Source organism: Egretta garzetta, unplaced genomic scaffold (assembly GCF_000687185.1).
Source record: "Egretta garzetta isolate BGI_Z169 unplaced genomic scaffold, ASM68718v1 scaffold343, whole genome shotgun sequence".
Classification (NCBI taxonomy): domain Eukaryota; kingdom Metazoa; phylum Chordata; class Aves; order Pelecaniformes; family Ardeidae; genus Egretta; species Egretta garzetta.
Genome location: NW_009259038.1, coordinates 461611 through 477455, shown reverse-complemented (window position 1 = coordinate 477455; position 15845 = coordinate 461611). Strand labels below are relative to the sequence as shown.

The 15845-nt window shown below is 39.5% G+C and overlaps 1 protein-coding gene and 1 non-coding gene across 3 annotated transcripts in view; both read right to left on the bottom strand.

Annotated features, from left to right (window-relative positions):
• Nucleotides 1–15845, bottom strand: part of CLIP1 (CAP-Gly domain containing linker protein 1) — an 82147-nt gene that overhangs the window by 58667 nt on the left and 7635 nt on the right. For both annotated transcript variants that reach the window (XM_035890481.1, XM_035890482.1), the window contains exons 4-5: nt 2409–2601; nt 1341–1912 (exon numbers count right to left, since the gene is read on the bottom strand). In XM_035890481.1, the coding sequence (XP_035746374.1) occupies nt 1341–1912; nt 2409–2502 (666 nt within the window). In that variant the 5' untranslated portion in view covers nt 2503–2601. The remainder of the gene's footprint in view (nt 1–1340; nt 1913–2408; nt 2602–15845) is intronic.
• LOC118451891 lies at nt 8327–8486 on the bottom strand. The gene has a single exon (XR_004841473.1). It is a non-coding gene; the product is annotated as a U1 spliceosomal RNA (small nuclear RNA).

The window sequence follows — 15845 nt, the reverse complement described above, 5'->3', positions numbered from 1 at the left end:
GGGATAAACGGTAAATCTTTGTTTCCATTGCCGCTCCAAGAAAACACATCTCAGCCCAACCCTAGCTGTCAGCCAAACTCTGCCCTCACCTCACCTTAGTCTCCTTCACACTTTCTTCAACTTGGGCCTATGTTTTAAGATCTCTTTACACAGAAAGAGGAATCAAATTCTTCCTTAAAAAAATAAAATTAAAAAAAAAAGAAAGTATCAATCCACCTTCACTACAGAATCATTATCTGGAGGGGCAATGCAGGACAAAATAAAATCCATGAGATTTTCTTCTACACAAGGTTCTTATGGTAATCCCAGAAATGCTTTCTATGCCAAGGCATTTGTTCCTGTCCTTGTTTTTACCTAATGGAAATTTTAAAAATTATGTTGTAAATAAAAAGAGATTGTAGCAAAATAACAGTAAGACAATTCTTCAGCTTAGTGGCACCCACAAGTAATTCAAACCTAACATCAGATCTCCGTTACAGTGATTGTAGATCTGCTGGACATGTTAACATCATTCTGGTTATATATGAAGGCTACATACATAGCCTTTAAATAAAGAATACAGCATAAACAATGTATCACAAGCTTCCCACCGCCTTTTCAAGCAAAGGCTAGTGTTTCAAGGCAAAGTTTCCCACTTTTCTTAGTCGGTGTATGTCAAATCTGTTATCAAAACTGACCCATGCTGTATTAGATTGATCCAAATATAAAAGGTATACAACATTTTTTTAAAGGATGTTTACACTAACAAAACTTAACTCCCTTGTAAAAGGAGTGAAATGATACATCAGCAGAAGCATTTACGGTTCTGAATTTAGGAAGGGCAGCCAAGTAACATGGCACATCACCAACAGAACACGTAATTCCTGGGTGATCAGCGGCATTATGTGACTACTTCTGTTGCTGCCTATCACCACTCAGGGGAACAATCAATTATTGAACTGCTGGCTGTCTAAAGACAAGGCCCTGAACAGGGCGAGAGCGCTGCATGGAAATCGCACAAGCTCATCTTTTATTTAGCATGACCAAAGTTCTTGAAGTTACGGAAAGATGATTGACAAATATGCTGTTAAAGACCAAATGTTTTTTGGTTTCTTTTAAGCACTGGCAAAACGTAATAGATTAAAAACTGCCAAATTAACCATTTTATCTTGGTACTGCTAAGATCTTCCCACAATATCCAAAACTGCTTGCAAAGAGCTGGTCTGCAGAAGATGCTCAATGAAAAGAATGCTAGAGCATAAATTTACATTACCTTGACCAGTGAACTAGTAGAAAAGTTTTGAGTGTTAGCACAATTCATCAATCAAAAAGCAGACACAACGGCTGCAGAGGAATCTTACCAGAACTCGATCGCCAATTTTGAGCTCCCTTTCTCCTTTCTTTAGTGATCCAGCTTCAGAAAGATTTGATATAGATTCACTTGCAGTTTTTGAAAGATTGCTAATCTGAGAAGGAGTCGAATGTTCCTTAGCAGCAAGTGGTGAAGTTTTTTGTGGAATTCCTGAAGGGGGAAGTGCAGCAGCGGATGAAGACACCATACTAGCAGCTGATGTGGAAGTTGGTGATGTAGCCCTAGAAGCATGAGCCGTCTGTGTACCATTGGCTTCATCTTCTGTCAGCACCTTTCTTGTCAATTTTGATGGTCTTGTAAATATTCCCCTCAAGGGTTCACACTGGAAATAGCGAACTCCAGCCACAGAGCCATCATTCTTACCAATTGGTTCATCTAGAACAATCCCTGCCCACTGTCCTGGAGCAAACTGTGTTTCACCAAGGAACTGAATAAAGCCAGGTTTATTTCCATTGACCCAAACACGCTCCCCCACCCTGAAATCATCCACAAACTCTTCATGTGCATCGGCAGTGGCTGTGCTTGAGGTCTTTTCACTGGAAGATGCTTTTTCTGGTGGAGCTGGAATCAAGCACAATAAGAAAGCAACAGGAATCAACTACACTAATATTCCAGAGAGCATCATTACTTAGTTCCAATGTAACAAGCATTTGGAAAAGCAGAATTTCTAAGTGGAAGGGAACAATTCCAAATTTTCTTACTTGTGAAAACACTGTAATCTCTGGAATATAATAATTCAAAATCTAAGGACAGAGACATTGAATGCATTCAATGTAGGTTTTGTTAAAAATCTTGTAAAGATTGCAAGTCTTACCTCAAAAACTACCCAATCATTTTTATCATGATAAGGTTTCCTCAAGGAAAACTGCTTGATCACATCCAATTAGCAACTCCCAATTTTTTGCATGTTGTACACAACATTTTTTTAGATCAGAAATACAAGGAAAAATACCTTGGTGTAAATAGTAAAAATAGTGTATACTCAGAGATATATTTCAAGGTACTTTTTGTCAGAAGACAAATAAGGGAAAAGTTAAGATATTTAAATATTCCTCACCAGCTGCAACAGGTGCAGGTGTTTTCAGCAATGTACTCCCATGCTTGATGGTCTTTGAAGGAGCCTTAAGTCCACTTGGTTTTAACATACTCATCTTTTTGCAATACCAGTGTTAATCTTCGTCCGTAGCAACTATCTTTTTCCAAACATGGATAAAATATATTACTCGAGTTTTTCCAACTCCAGAATAAACCTGTATATAAAAACATTAGACATGAAACAAAAATCAGTAACTCCTGCAGAAGAAATTTCTATATATGCAGATAGCCTGTGCATGATAAAAGATGCTTTACAATAACAACCAGAAGCATTTCCCAGAGTAGCATTTCCAACTCATCTTTTGAAGGCCATTTCTTACTAAAAGACACCAAGTCTGAACCTAAACCATCAAAATAACTCACTTCACTAAATGCTGCTGTATTCGTCTTGAGCTTTAAACTAAAAGGCTATTTTAAGAAAGAAAAACAAAGCCCTTAACAGCGTTACTGACATTACACATAGATATAACCACTCTGCGCACCCTACTGTTTTCAGTCACATTTTTCAAGTGTTGCAATAGCCCAGCAAAAACAACTTGAGACTAGAGAACTAACTGCAAGAGAAATCAAGAGAACCGGGAATTTCAGGATAAAAAGAATAAGGTTTTTAAGAGAGACTGGAGCTGAAAAAACTAAAATTGATCAACAGAGTTAGACGATGACAACTTAAAAGTAAACATCCACCTCAGCTGTATGTGATCCTTTAGGTCACAAGATGCACTGGCTCGCAGTCCCCAGCACAGTGCCCCAGCTACGCTCCTCTGGAAAGAGGAGGAGGGACTCTTCCCTACGTTGCTAGGATAGAACGCTGCTCTGACTTGGAAGCCAGCTCTAAGCTTTTCAGGGAACTATGTCATGAGGGTTTTGCCACAGAAGGCATCTTCCTTCTGATTACAAAACCTTTAGAAAGGCTCTTTCATCTACAGTGACAAATCTATTTTTTTTTTCTATGATGTGCATTCAAAGCCAAACGGTAAAGCAAGTAGTCTGCCCAGCATCTTCAAAAGCATAAACTGTTCTGCATGAACACAGCTTGGGTATTTGCTAAGCTTTATATTCAAGACAGAACAGCTATGCCCATTTAAAAAAACAAACAAAAAAAAAAAAACCAGCACAAGTTTAAACAAACACCTGGTAAAAAAAAAAAAAAAGGAAATATAGACATGTAGCAATAGACTGTTTGCTCAACTGTTTGCTGAGAACATGGCAAACAAGAGCTGTAAAGCAGGTCTCCGTCCTGCCATTTGCTCAGCATTTTGGCACCAACCAGTGCACATACACAGGCAGAAAGCCGGCCAACTGCAGGCTCCCCAAAACCATTCTGAGCAGTGGTGGGCATACTGGGCAGACAGGCTGTGCCCGGGTGGGCATACTGGGCATACAGGCTGTTTAAAGGCAAACCAAACACTAGTGAAGGAGAGACAGCTACGCTACAGGAAGGAAGACTAAAGAGACAAGTCAACTGTGTCTTTCCCCACCACTGTAAGTTTTACCCTTCATGTATTATTAACAACCAGCACATTAGCGCTCCTAAAAATCAATTCACTGTGAAGAAAAAAAAAAAAAAAGTATCAGACACACCACTTTGTGAACCTAAATAACAAAGTGAAGCATTTCTTCTGCTATTTCAAGATCAGCCACGCCAAATTCAAGCCATTTTCTAAGAAGTCTGCAAAAACGTTATGCTTTAAGAAGTATTAATTACCACCTTGGCTGTATGGTGTTTGTCTACAGTTTAAGTTATGCTCCATAAAAAGTCTGAAGTAGCACTGTGCAGACTGCTGAACATTTTTTCTAGCATTGCCAGGAGTACATCACCCACCCATCTGCAGTTAAGACAACTGAGGAGAAAAATTTCTCCATTGTTTTCACAAGAGGTATGCCAGTTAACTATTAATTTTTAAGTGGGAGCTTTCATGTTCATGAACATGAAAGCAGAGTTAGCTCTCTAAAATCAAAGCAGAATAGGCATGAAGTATGACTAAGCCATGAAAGAACCGAGAGGCATGCAGTTATACAGAAGAACAACCAGAGGATCACATAAGATGCCACTTTGGACCCAGTAGGAACACTGGGTTTGGTTTTTTCCCCCTCCTACTACATACCTACCCTCCCTGCTAAATCCAAGTGCATCGTATTCGTATTTTGTTTTAGAAACCTTCTAAAACTGCACTTCATATTACATGCCAAGGGCTTGAAAAGTCTTCCTTTTCACTCTTACACACATGCTACCCACCTATGCTTCCTCACACTGCCTGCCCTATGCCCTCCAACGCCAGGATCTCCATGCGTGCCTCCATTACCTCCCTCAACCCACCAAAATCCATGGAATGGAAGAACTGTACATAATAAAGAGGGATTTGGTACAAATGCAGAAATGCAAGAAGTATCAAGGTCAGCTCTTTTTATTTCACAGTCTTCTCTGTCAGTGCCAAACACCAATCTTATGGAAATTCAAGAACCTCGTTTGGGCCAAGGGCAAATTCCCTTTAAAGAAGACTGTTTCCTCAAACCAGCAAGCTAGAAGCTGTCTTACAGTATTCTGTCTTTCTCTTCCATATACTACCTCTGGTTTTGCCCCCAAGGAGCATTCCAGCACCACACAGGTAGTAACCATCTATATTGTGCAAGCATAGGTATATTAAAAGAAAGCAAACACTAAATTACCCTCCAACATTACCTTTTACCAGTTTCAAATAATTATTTATTAATAGATGTTCAACAAATCTCTGCGCAGCAGAAAGTTTGAATGTTCTAATATTGCATTTCTTGGCTCAGGGTACTCATTCATATTTTAATTTTGCTCTTCACAGTCATGGGTTATATATTTGCTGTGTCATTTGCTTTTCTCAACATACAGGCCTTCAACTAGGCCAGAAGTAATACAATCCCTTGCGCCCTGGTTTCAGAGTTACTGAAATTGTAGCTTAATTCAAAAAACTGGTAAAATATAGGCAACACATTTTGGTAAATTACTGCCTTATTGTAATAGTGAAAATGCAACTTTCAGTCTTAGAAAGAGACAGGACCTTCATAGCAGCATTTCCTAGCAGAATTCATAAAACACTGAAAGCACGTAAATTTGCATCAAGTGATTTTCAGCATTACGCACGCCAGCATTTCCTAACAGGCTCCAGATGTCAGTCACCTCCTCTTAGTTCTCCTAAGAAAGAGCAGCTAGCTACTTGTCTCAATTTGTTCTCTTTCCTTCCTTGAATCTGTAACATTAACTGTTTCTCAAAAGATCATAACAGGAACCTAAGGAAATGCCCAGAAAGAATGTGATAATATATAACACTTAGGTGTTCAGAAAGCCACGAGTTCTCATTTAAAAAAAAAAAAAAAAAAAAAAATAAATTTTTTAAATATATATTTTAAACACAAGCTTTACACTTGTGCCATTACTGGGAAATACATGATTTCACACATTATGAAACTGCATTACATTCTCAAATGAACTGCATTTTTTGTGTGTGTTGACTATTAAAAAATTTCAAATGCAGACATGAATCCTTGCATTGGAAAAAAAAAAAAAAAAAAATATATATATGTATATATATATTTTAAACACAAGCTTTACACTTGTGCCATTACTGGGAAATACAATATTTCACACATTATGAAACTGCATTACATTCTCAAATGAACTGCATTTTTTGTGTGTGTTGACTATTAAAAAATTTCAAATGCAGACATGAATCCTTGCATTGGCCCTTTTAGCTGATTAGTAATATCCTTATTCTTATTATTTATCCTTTATATACCTTGAAGTAGCATATGGATCAATGCAATCCATCAGCAACAAGTTGAGAACCACTGGTTTAAGAAAATAAATCCTACTAATCTGGTAATAGGTATGAATTGTCTTGGCAAGCTGAGATTAAAAATAAATAAATAAAATGTAACCACATAACCCTGAATTAAAAAAGCAGAATATTTTCCAACTGTCAAAAAAGGAATTCCTAGAATAAAAAGAAAACAGCTGTCCACCCACTGTTTCTTTCAAGACTGTATTTTCAACAACTAGTACCCCAAGAAGAACTAAACCACAATTAAATAAGAAAACGGGAAAAAGTTAAAGCCTCAGCTCACTCCACTTGAGAAGCCTATCATCACCACAAGAATATAACAGCACCAATAGTTCTTTAAGCTTAGTTGATACCTGAAAACATGCTGCCACCACCACCCTCTCCTTCCTCAGGACGGGTAGTGCCAACGTTAGAAGCCAAATGTTTGATTTGATAAAACATTTGGAACAATGACTCAACAATTTAAGGAAGAAACGTTTTCCAACATCGCTACTCACGGCTACCACAGAACAGATGCAGTGTTTCCATGGAGAAAAGCAAGTTGTCTGTCCATTCGGTAGGGAAACAAAGAGGACATTCTAGAAGAGAGCAGCGTAATGTTTGAATTGACTCAAAACAGACTGCATCATCTCTGTCTTCTGTATGCAGACACATGCAGCCTGTGCAGTGTGCTCTGAGGCTGGGACACTACTCGCGTGGTTTATTTGTATAATGAAGTAAAACAATTCTTTTAATTGATGATCATCTGCTATCGGTCATGCACGAGTTCTTCAAAACATTTCAAATTGAAAAGGTTGATCATAAATTCAGTTAACATTATTAAGAGACTAAATACTGTGGGAAAATGCCATTCAATGCCAACTCATTTCTAGGCCCAAAAAAAGAGATCACTTCAATTTGTTAACTCTGCTAAGCACAGCAGTGCTTTGCAAAATACATATAAACATTGAGACTAACAGATACAGAGTAAATACTCTAAAAGGATTGCGTAGAATCAATAACTGCTGAAAATCTCACAGGGATCTGCAACCAGGGAAGCCCATCTGCAATCCCTGTGGCAGTCAGCTAGGAGGTATCTAGAAAACAAGTTCTGACCATACCATGAAGAAAATGTACCATGTACAAAATAAACCAAGAAATCCCTTCTGTAAAAATGTGATATGGAAAATATATTTCAAAGACCACCACAACCCAGTTCCCGAGAGAAAAACAAACTCACCGCATGAAGCACTACGTCTGAAATAACAGCCTGAACAGCATTTCTTAAATATCTGTTTCATACTCTTGATGTTCATAACGTTACTGCCAAGCTTTCAGAAGCTCATGAATCATTCCTCAAATATCCTGACAATGGTTTAGAGAAAGTAACTTGGAATTTTGAACCTGGAAAGTTTTCTCTTCTGCTCCATGAGTTACTCCAAGAGCTCAGACCCTGCAGAGTTACAAATGCTTACAACTCCTAAAATTACTGCGATCTTAAAAGTTTAAAGCGTATAAGCATCTTCTATGATTCAGATCTAATTCTTACTACAGTTCTAAAAGTTGTATTTGTGGTCTCCTGGGCTGGCATTACATTTCTGTAAAAAGTGAGTATATCTATATTTCCAAAAGCACTTAAAATAATGCTTTTAGTTGAATTTGTAGGCTTTTGAAATTCATACACAATTTAAAAATATAACCACATTTCAGCTTTGAACAAATAAATGCCTTCGCATTGCACTGCTATTTGCTTCTTGCTACCTCTTTAAGAATATTTCTCTCTGTGCGAGAACGTGCCAGATCACAGAGACCAACTTAGAATCATAGAATAGAATCATAGAATGGTTTAGGTTGGAAAAGACCTTTAAGATCATCAAGTCCAACCGTTAACCTAACACTGCCATTGATTAATGAGATTAATTTGTCCACAGCAAATCCACAAACGGACCAGACTGGGGCATACCCACCAACATCCTTACTGAAACAATTCTGGATGAGGTAGACAGAGCAGAGGGATAAACTGCAGAAAGCAGCCAGCCTCACACACCCTCCACAAATAGCATTTCCTGTTGCCATCATCTTGTTTTGTTTCCAAGGAGGAATACAAGGATAGTGCCCCGCTACCAGGTATTAGGCAGCCAGATTTCTCACGTTTTGGAAAATTGCCATGTCAGCACACCCAGAGCACAAGAGCTGAGCCGCATCCTGGAGGAACAGTCTTCCTCATCACGATGTCTCCTCTGCCACGTTCTGCGTCTATTGGAGAGACTTCATATCGGGCAACCAAAAAGACCAAATCACCACTTTGCAAGCATTGGATTACATTTACAATGAAATAATTCCACGGCACACAATATGCATTGTAAATGTCACATAAAGCTTCAAAGTCAGTTCTGTAACAATTACAATTAGTTAAACCAAAAAGATGGATTTGGAAGCCAGAACTCCTCTTGTAAAGATGCAGCACGCTTTGTACTCCTAGCCATCTAGTTTTGGCTGGGGTAGAGTTAATTTTCTTCATAGCAGCTACTATGGGGCTGTGTTTCGGATCTGTGCTGGGAGCAGCGTTGATAACCCAGGGATGGGTCGGGTCCTGCTGAGCAGGGCTTACACAGAGTCAAGGTCATTTCTGCTCATCACCCCACCCCACCAGCAATGGGCTGGGGGGGCACAAAGAACTGGGAAGGAACATGACTGGGACAGCTGACCCCAACTGACCCCAGGGATATCCCACACCATGTGACATCATGCTCAGCATATAAAGCTGAGGAAAGGAGTAGAGGACATTTGGAGTGATGGAGTTTGTCTTCCCAAGTCACCGTTGCACATGATGGAGCCCTGCTGTCCTGAGGATGGCTGAGCACCTGCCTACCAGTGGGAAAGAGGGAATGAATTCCTTGCTTTGCTTTGCTTGCATGCATGGCTTTTGCTTTACCTGTTAAACTGTCTTTTTCTCAACCCACAAGCTTTCTCTCTTTTCCAGTTCTCTCCCCCATCCCACTGTGGGGGAGTGAGCAAGCGGCTGGGTGGGTTTAGTTCCCGGCTGGGGTTAAACCATGACAATTACTTAAATACAACCATTTTGGAGCTATGAATTCACATCAAGGTCTCTCTGCATTCAGTTACTGAAGCCAATTACTGACACAGTAAGTGAACTTCTCTCTGAACCTAATGCTCACGACTCAGTGCAAATTCAGCACGTTTTGTCAGCTCCAAAGCATTTATTGAGTGAGTGGCAAGTTCAGACTGAAACAAGCCTGAAAGGACTGTAGGCATTTGATAATGAAGCAAGTCACAAACAGCAAATTATTATGGTATTGATGTAGCAGCCTCTGTAGTAGTCACTGTTAAACCAAATTGATTATCTGAACATTCCTCAAGAATTTAATGGTAAACAGTACAGTACTCAGTAACAGTGATTGACTGTGGGATTACAGAAGCATCTTCAGGTATTATTTAAGTTGAAATGAATAGAATTTAAGAAAGAATTTATATACAAAAGAGAATTAAGAATTTAAGATTTCAATAGAATAAGGGTTGGCATTTGGGAGTCTACATTTGATTACTCATTCAACACATGGCAATTAGAAGAAAGAGAGAATTTAAAAACACAGCTTCAGTTCTATTTTGTCTCCCAGAAAGCATGGACTTTGATGTCGATTAATCAAGTAATATGACCACCTGAATATATTCCTCAAGTACATCACTACTATAAGAAAATAATAGGCATCATTTAATCAAATGTTTATCATGCTAAGTGCCATCAGATCGTATTTATTTGTTTAACTAGATACTCTGCTTACTGCCAGCATCAAAACATATGGGCTGGGATGTGCCTAGTAAACCAGTGCTTTGTACCTCACTTTTAAAGGTAGAAAAAATTCTGCATTTAAAACTCAGTTGATCAGGTAGAAAAAAAAAATAAAAAGGAATCCAGACCTTTCTCTCAGATCTGTTGTTTGCAGATACTGGTACAGGAAATAAAAATTTCCTAAGAAAATAAGCAAGAACTAGTTTATATAGGATCATTCTTATGACATTCTACTTCAGCTCATTCCAGCCCAATATATATCCAATATATATCCAATATAACCATCATATGAATTATAGAGAGGTATACCCTTCTCAAAAGCAAACACTCACCCTGTGTGAACCACAAAGCCTGTTTCTCATACCATGTTCTTAACGTAAGTATGAATTTTATAAGGGACAGATTCTTGAAGAAGTGCATTACTGTTTATTTTAACCGGGCATAACTATTAAATTAACAGCATGAAAGCAATCCTTTGCTCTTCTGAAGTCGCTACCAGGATTACTCCAGGAAATTACTGTTGCATGCGAGTTTACTATGTCTTCGATCCAACTGAAAATACAGTTTACTTTTGCTATCATAAAAATACAAAACCAAAAGCTTGTAACAAGTTGGGAAGTATGCCCAGTGGTATGACACAGCTCTTTTGACAGTGTCATTGATTTGATGAATGTAACATGAAATGAAGAGTGGCTTACAAATTACTCATACCGAATCATATCTATGCAAACGATCACTAGCAGGGCTCCTGAAAAACCTTTCAACTCTATTTTTGAGGGCTTTTGTTTAGATAAACATTACTGTGAAGCAACGAGTATGTTCGGTGAAACAAAGACACCCAGAGGATATTCCAAGCAGCCCCAACACTGTAATGCAAACACTATGCCCTGTCATCACTCATCCCACTATCAAGCACCATCACACCACAGTATAAGGACATCCCCATAAATAGCTACCGGTTTTCTGTAACTTCAAAGAGTGAATCTCTCTTGCCTGAAGAACGCGGAAGACACTCCTAATTTATTGTAGACTTAGAGGGACTGGGGAAGAACAAAGTTTATTGTTTGGGGATCAATCTAAATGCCGCACAATGCCATCCCTCATTGAAGACACGACTAATCTAGAGCTCAACCAGCAACTTTAGATTTGTTTCTTAACTGAGGTAGGTAGCAGACACTGTATTTCCACATCATAGAGATGACTTGAACTGTTTTCCATGTGAGTTCACAGATCCATAGCATATTCAAGACCAAAGACTTTTCATTATCTTTCGACATCAGGGCTTTTATGGCAGCCAGGCCTGCATGCAAATCTGTATTTCTCCACTGATTTTGAACCTGCTGGGTAATTTCAACTAAATAAAAGACAGGAGATTTCTAAAACCAAATATTATATTCTTACAAATTTCACAGAAATAGGCCAACCAGTAGGAGGGAGACTTGTGTTCAAACAGTCTCGAGTTTCTCCCAATGACTTTAGATCAGACCAACTAATTTCTGAAGCAAAATGGAAAAACCAAACTATTGCCATCGATGCACTTGGTAGCAGCGGGTTATCAGGATGATTGGAAATAATATAAAATTTGAATATAGCTAAGAAGGCAACCATTATGAGACACAAATCAACTGAAAATTAGAGGGGTTTAGTGACATTGCTAGGTTGGCAAATAAGACACATGGTTGTTTTTCTACCTTGGAAAGTGCAGGATATTCACTGCAAACTGCATAAACAGGATTCTGTCTGCATATGCTTGGGAAAGGGAAAAGGCGGGGTAAATTCCTATAACTAAGAAACTACTAAGAACAAGATGAATCAGATCAAAGATAGTAAGAGGCTTAGGACCTCAAACCATCAGTCAGATATTACAGCAATGCCATGAGAAAGATAATTCATTAAAGCTTCCACTCTGCTTATGGATTTTAATTCTGCATCAAGGACATTTTAAGTCACCTCATCTTACCATTCTGTAACTTGCTATGTTCATTCAGATTCCTAAATGCCTTGAGATTCTCACTAAAAAAAATACCATTGAAACACAAAGAATTGGACTATTGAATATGAAGCACAAATTAGAGAGGATGTCTGTAACAGTAACAAATTATTTTGGGCTAGCAATATTGAGCGTATTTTTTTTCTTCAATCTATGTTGCTATTTCTAAACACAGGCTGTTTATTTTTAAAGAAGATTCCAGTCTTTAATTAATAAGGAAGAGCTGATAGCTGTTAAAAAGCTTACAAAAAAAAATCACAGAAAATATGATGCACTTGAAGTTGCCACTGTACACGTGCATTATAAAAATGTCACTGCTGTAGTCTATTAAAAGATCAGAAAGCACATGATCCTCCTAAGCACACATCATTCTCTACAGAATGAGTCAAGGATTGAGAAATAGAGAAAGTTTTCACCCGAGAAAGTAAATAATTGCCACCTCTTCTGGTGAGCCCACTACCAATGCTTACCACTTTTCCTACATTTTTCCAAGGAAATTCTTGCCTTTCCCAAAAGCCCTCCATTTTGATACAAAGAAGAGTAATTTGTTTGGCTGTCCACGCTGACTTCTGATGATAACGCACTTCAGCCATCTCAGTGAGTGCATTCAATTATGATTTTGGAATAGTATGGCATCAACTTTAAGTTACCGGGGACCTAAAGTTGAAGTGAAAGTTTGAGAAGGAAAATATCATCTCCTGTCAGCCTCAAACCCAAATGCCTATAAACAAAGACACAGGGCTTCTCCCTAATGCAATTACAACTGAAGCAGCTGAAACACAGAGGCTGCTTTTTATAGCAAGAATTTAATTTTGATAGACTTGGGTGAAACTGTAACTGTTTCACACTCTTTGAAAACATCAAGTCAGCAACCCCTTTTTAGCTCTCTGTGTTCTTAGCCTTTTAAATTAGCACCATGACTGCTATACGGCTGGCATATAATAAAGTAGAAGTACAAATACAGAACTTAGATAAATATTGCAGTGATGGAGTGGATGCCACTGCCAAGCAGAGAGGCAGAATGAGAGTGTCAGGTAACTCTATCAAATACCGAGTTTCTCTCTTTGCCTTGCAATTTCCCCTCAAAATAAGCTAAAAATATAGGCAGTAAGATTAGAAAGAACAGGAAACTAAGCAGCTTTTAATGGTGTTTCTCCTTGAAACAGTAGAGCGAAGACATGTCTTAGAAATTACAAGAATATATGGTACTATTCACGCAAGAATCTTCCGTCTGAGCTTGTACAAACAATTGATGAGACATTCCAGGTGGAAAACAGTTAGGCGGGTGCTAAGGTAGAAACTTGTACAGTCTGTCCTTAGATACATCTTTTAAATTCTTTCCAGCCTTTCGAAGACCAGGAGCTACACACCAGACTTGGGGGTGTTTCTCAGAGTTAGTTGTACCACTGGAAGTCATGCGAGTGCAACATCACTCCGCAAAAATAACTGCATGCAGAGGACAGGCACCTGGACAAGCACAGACATATTAGCAGATGTTTGACATCATCAGGGACCACGCTGCTGACAGAGCTGGCTTCAGTTCTGCTGGTCAAGAAGAACGAAGTGGTTCCTCCAGCAGAAATTGGCATCTAGCTGAGGGCAGCTGAGATTACAGCTAATGCAGTATATAATTGCCTTTCATTAAATAACAAAACACCATCCATCTGAGGCATTTCTAAACATGCCAGTCCAATAAGGATTCCAGCGCGCTACTTTTTATACATGCCAGCAGAGCCAGCAGTCCCCAAGGAATGCCAAAAGATTAAACAAGAGCTGCATTCATTCATGGTCATCACGTTCAAATATCAGAAAACTTGCATTCAACATACAGAGTTAACATTTGACCTGAATGTTTTAGAGAGAGAAAGAAAAGCAGTTTTGAAAAATCAAACTGGCAAGACAGATCGCTCGCTCTCTTTTTGAAGGAAGATCTATTTTGAAATGTTCTCAGTCACTCCCAAGAAAAACTTTTAAATGCGACGAAAAGGATAAAAGGGAGGAACGCTAAAGGAATTACCCAATCTGCCCAAGCTAAGTAAATAAAGGCTGTCCTGGATATTCACATTCAGAAGATGATAAACAGCTACAGCCTATAGCTCAGACAGGAAATCTACAGGAGCTCCAGAAAGCCAGAGCAATCAGCACACAAGAGCCCTGTTCCTTCCTAGGGCGTAATCGTGTGGGGAAAGAGGTTGATTATTTCCTACAGTACACCTCCGTGACGAGAATACAACACAGCTGGTTTCTGCCCCCCACCAGAAAGTTGAGCTCTTCCCTTTAAAAGAAATCATACAAATTAGATAAAACTCCCCCCCCTCCCCAATAAAATCTCCCTCTCGATCCCTGAAGATACAGACATTCCAGGTCACATTTCCAAGCTTTTCTGCTTCAGCCAGCACATCCCTCTCCCTTCAACACACACAAAGCTTTAGTGCACTTCAGCACAGGCAGAAAATCTTCTAGCACGCGTAAGGACTGGACAGGAAGAGAACCCTGAAATCTCGCTATTTTAACCCAAGAACTAATAAACCTCTGCACATTTTTCAGCCATTCTACATTCAGCCACGTACATGAAGAAGCTTTGTCAGTACCTGAAGAGTTATACACTCTGTAGTCCGTGATACGTTGCTCTAAGGGGCAAGGGAGTTACTTTTCCTCCGCAGTATCCAATTTGCTATCTAGTTACACGCTGTAGCAGGTGCACACAGACACACGCTTAAGAAAAATCGCTCTCTGACGTTGCTAGTTTCGGAATTAGATGCATATTTCTGTTCTTTAAATAAGATTCTTGGCCAAGCAGCAGGCATAAAGGCATTTCCTCTTTTGTACCTCCTTTCTTTCCTCTTCCTACGTATTAACACAGTTTCCACATGTGTTAAAATCTTTACGCTCAAAGATCTCAGAGCAACCTGTGAACTTCCATAAAACCCAACCCACTCAGCACACTGGGTAAGCAGGGGTAGGGGTGGGGAGGAGTCTTCATTTCATGATCATATTTTTAATCATGAACATATACACTCAGACTAAGTTTTCTTCCCCATGCTATATTTTGGAAGATATTTTTTGTGGCGTTGACTTTTGTTTCATTTTCGATCGTTATTATTTAAAACACATACGCAAAGATGGTATAATGAAAGGGAAAACTTAACTCCTGATTTTAATGTGGCAGGAGCCACATTAACACCTGAGTAACAGCAACAATTACCTTGTGCCCCATGACAGCTGAGGCACAGAAAACACCGAATCGCCTTAGGTAGCAGCCCTAGTGATCTAGCGGAAAGCAGGAGGGGCCTAGAGCATGGCCTTTGCCTGGGGATCCCACAGGTCTAATGTTGGCTATACACACGGCAAAAACACTGGCTGAGCCATCCGGAACCGTGGGGTGAAATATGAGCAGCTCACCTGCAAACCAGTAGCTTTGAAAACAACACAGGCATGGGCAGCAGGCATAGAACAAACAAACAAACAAGCAAGCAAGCCAAGGTGAATTATAACCCAAATCATTCACAGGTAAAGTATCAGCGGGGCAGCAGGCATAGAACAAACAAACAAACAAGCCAAGGTGAATTATAAGCCAAATCATTCACAGGTAAAGTATCAGCATGTAAGTGTGGGATGCTGAGAACTGCAGGGCAGCATTTACCGTGCAATACTCAGACCCCTTCCCCCCAGAACCATCCAGCAGTAACTAAGCCCAGCGCTACATCTTCTCAAGACCCCGGCATCCCTACCTGCTCCTCACGAAGCCACCCCCGGGCCCTGCGCCGTGGGAGACGAGCCCGGGGAGGCCCCCAGCCCACCCGGGACGCT